The 4122-nt window shown below is 42.7% G+C and overlaps 1 protein-coding gene across 1 annotated transcript in view; it reads left to right on the forward strand.

Moving 5' to 3' along the window:
- The window catches only part of NUP210L (nucleoporin 210 like), a 169517-nt gene that overhangs the window by 150150 nt on the left and 15245 nt on the right, over positions 1-4122 (forward strand). Inside the window, exon 34 of the mRNA XM_006159801.2 lies at positions 2558-2684. Within this exon, the coding sequence (XP_006159863.1) occupies positions 2558-2684 (127 nt within the window). The remainder of the gene's footprint in view (positions 1-2557; positions 2685-4122) is intronic.

Raw genomic sequence — 4122 nt, forward strand, 5'->3', positions numbered from 1 at the left:
CTGTCTGGCAAGCGCATGCGCCCTATAGTGAAAATCTCTCCAAAAAATAAAAATAAAAAAAAAAATAGAGGAGAAAGTAAGAACTCAATCAGGGCCAGCCAGTGGCATGATGGTTATGGTGGCTGGATCCCACATGGCCAGTTGTGCTGTTCAAGTCCCAGATCCAGTGGCTTGAAAAACATGCTGGGCACATGTGCATGTGTGCTCAAAATCCCAAGAAAAGAAATTGCACCATGTCCCTCTCCCCTGGGGGGGTGATTTCTCACTTTCTCTCAGTTTCTTTTTCCCCTACCCCAGTCAAGTGCACATGCCCTATAATAAAATTTCTTTTTATTTTTTTTTGATATGTTTTTGCTATAGGGCATGTGCACTCACCAGAAAGACAGAGACAGAGAGACAGTGAGAAATCACCCCCCGGGGGGATGGCCACACCACAATCCCTTCTCCTCCATTCTCCTCTCGGGATCTTGGGCATGCACACACAAGCACCTGGCATGAGTTTAAGCCACCAGGTCTAGGACTTTAACCACGGTCAACCACATGGGAGTCTAACAACATAGCCATTACGCCAACTGCTGGTCCCCATATAGCAAAATTTAAAAAAAAAAAAAAGGTGGTCAGATCAAATTCTAGATATATTTTATAGGTAGAATCAATGGAACTTCCTGACAGATTATATGTAATGTGTGAGAGAAGGGTGATTAAGAGTTTTGGTTGAGGGAACCAGCAGTTAGCATAATGGCTATGTAGCTAGACTCTCACGTAGTCAACCGCGGTTCACGTCCCGGACCCGGTGGCTTAAAACTCACGCTGGGCACGTGTGCGTGCGTGCCCAAGATCCCAAGAGGAGAATGGAGGAGAAGGGATTGTGGTGTGGCCATCCCCCCGGGGGGTGATTTCTCACTTTCTGTCTCTATGTCTCTCTCTGTCTGTTCGGAGAGCCCTATCGCAAAAACCTCCCCCCCCCCCAAAAAAAAGGAGTTTTGGTCGAGGGGCCAACAAGTGGCATGATGGTTGAGGCGCACTGGATTCTACATGGCTAACCATAATTTGAATCCCGGACCTGGAGGCTTGCTTTCTCACTTTCTCTTTCTCTCTCTGACCAAATTAAAAATAAATAAGGGGGACCAACCAGTGGCATGGTGGCTAAGGCGCTGGACACTTCCACATGGCCAACCACGGTTTGAGTCCTGGACCTGGTGGCTTCCTTTCTCACTTTCCCTCTCTCTCTCTCTCTGTATCTCTCTCTGGTCAAATTAAAATAAATGAAGGAGTAAATACAATTAAATAATTAAATAAATAAAGGACCATCAGGTGGCATAATAGTTGTATTACTGGACTCTCACATAGTTGACCGTGATTTGAGTCCTGGACTCAGCAGCTTAGAACTTATGCCAGGCACATGTGCATGCGTGCCCAGAATCCTGAGAGGAGAATGGAGAAGGAATTGTGGCATAGCCATACCCCCAGGGGGTAATTTCTCACTTTCTGTCTCTTTGTCTCTCTGGCAAGCACACACGCTCTATAGCAAAAAATCAAAATAATTAATTAATTAATAATAATAACAAATAAATAATCCTTTAAAAAAGAGAGAGTTTTGGTTGAACAATAAAAGGATAGTGAATTGAAATTAAGAAGACTATAGGTGAACAGTTTTGGAATAAAGAATAGTCAGTTTTGGACGTGTGAAATTTACTAAGTCTCTTAGATGTTATTGAATGTCAAATGAATATGTTCAGGAGGCTGTATATAATTGTCTGGGAATCACTGACATAGTGGTGAGAGATAAGGGTCCAATTTCATTTTTCTGCAGCTGAATATACAGAGCAAGAATATCGCAATTCTTTTTTTTAATAATTATTTATTTACTTTTATTTATTCTTTTGTTTATTTTCATTTGACCAGAGACAGAGATACACAGAGAGAGAGAAGGAAAGTGAGAAAGCAAACCACCAAGCGGGACTCGAGCTGTGGTCAGCCATGTGGGAGTGTCCAGCGCCTTAACCACCACACCACCTGCTGGCCCCCAAGAGTATCGTAATTCTTAAGGTGGCCTTATCAGAAAAGATTGCAGGGGGGACCAGTAGTTGGCGTAATAGCTATGTCACTGGACTCCCACATAGTTGACCGTGGTTCGAGTTCCGGACCTGGTGGTTTAAACTCACACCGGGCGCATATGTGTACATGCCCAAGATCCCAAGAGGAAAATGGAGGAGAAGGGATTGTGGCGTGGCCATCTTCCCTAGGAGGTGATTTCTCACTTTCTGTCTCTCTGTGCACGTGCCATATACCCTTTTTTGTCTCTTTTGGCCCTGGCCAAATAAAAAAAAAAAAAAAAAAAAAAACTCTCCAATAAATAAATAAATAATTTAAAAATATGTTATTTTCTACTCAAAGGTAAACACATTTTGAGGTTCTCAAATATGTGATCATTACTAAAAGGGCAATTTGCACTTATGTGAAATAAATGCTTTCAGTTCATAAGTTTGGGAGATAGAGAGAAGGAAATAAATTCTCCAAGAAGTTAGGTACATATTCTTCTTTGGTCCACTGACAGGTGGTGGTCAACACATCATCAAGATTAATGCTCAGTTACGACCTTAAGACTTATCTCACCAATACCCTCAATTCAACTATATTTAAGCTCTTCATTACCACTGGCAGAAATGGTGTCAACCTTAAAGGTAAGAGATCTCTTTATAGGTCTGAGTGATGTTTCCCATCTTTCTCATCTTCCCTAATTCATTTGACCTCTTTGGATTAGTAATCAAAGTTTTCTTTAATTTCCAAATTGACTCTATCTTGGCAAATACATCAAGATCTATGAGACATCAGAAATGATTACTGACAGGTTCGCCCTGTGGCCTAGTGCTTAAAGGAACTAGATCCCACGTGGCTGATTGCATGGTTTGAATCCTGGACCTGCCTTCTTGAAAAACAGGCCAGCTGCATGTGCATTCATGTCCAAAAATCCCAACAAGATGGAGAAATGGAAGAGAAGAGATTGTGTTATGACTGAGCAAGCCCCTTTGGGGGCTGCTTTCTCCCTCTCCCTCTCTTGGTCTCTTTCTGATAAACACACATACCCTATGGCAAATTTTTAAAAAGAAAGAAATTAGGACATATTAAGGTTTTGAAATAGGTTCAATCTAGTCACTATTGTCTTTCTAGTTTTAAAAATAAGGATTCTGGGGCCAGCCCCAGGGCCTGGTGGTTGAGGTAGCCAGATCCCATGTGGCTGACCACACAATTTGAATCCCAGCCCATCATTGCATACCCAAAATTGCAAGGGGGTAGAAAATTAGAGGAGAGATTATATAGCGTGACCATGCCCCTCTGGGAGGTACTTTCTCTCTCTTCCTCTTCCTCTCTCTCTGTCTTCCTGGTAAGTGCACATGATCTCTGAGAAATTAAAATAATAATAATAATGCAGATTCTGGTCCAGCCACAGTGGCACAAGCAGGAGGATGCACGATGGTTGAGGTTGCATGACACACCTGAGCTTAGTTCCAAGTTCAACTTAAACAGGCTGGGCACAGTGGTGCACACCTATGGTCTTAGCTGATTGGGAGGCTGTGGCAGGAGGGATCACACTGTGGCAAAACCCTGTCAAAAATATTTATCTTGGGGCCAGGTGGTGGCACAGAGGTAATACGACTGGACTACCATGGAGAGGGTTCTTGGGTCACCTCCCGAGACTTCTCTAAACACATGTGCCCAAAATGTGAGCTGGCTGAGACTGGAGGTGGTTCACAATATGGGACTCCATTGGAGGTGCCTATCTCTCTGACTCTCTCTGTCTTTCTCTTTCTCTCTCATGGTAAGAAATACATAAATGAGTGCCAGCAGGTAGCATGTGGTTAAAGAGGCTAGATTCCCACATGGCAGACTGCAGTTCGAATCCCGGACCTAGCAGACTGCTTTTTCCCTTTCCCGTTCTTTCTCTCTCTGTGTCTCTCTGATCAAATTAAAAAATAATAATAATTACAAATGGAATTAAATAAATAAATCATTCTTTTTTTTCCCTCTTTTTTATTTGGAGAGTTTTTTTTTTTCACTATAGGGCGCGTGTGCTCCTCAGAGAGACAGAGAGAGAGACACAGAGAGAGAGAAAGAGAGTGC

The sequence above is a fragment of the Tupaia chinensis genome, unplaced genomic scaffold, assembly GCF_000334495.1.
Source record: "Tupaia chinensis unplaced genomic scaffold, TupChi_1.0 Scaffold000659_1, whole genome shotgun sequence".
Taxonomy (NCBI): Eukaryota; Metazoa; Chordata; class Mammalia; order Scandentia; family Tupaiidae; genus Tupaia; species Tupaia belangeri.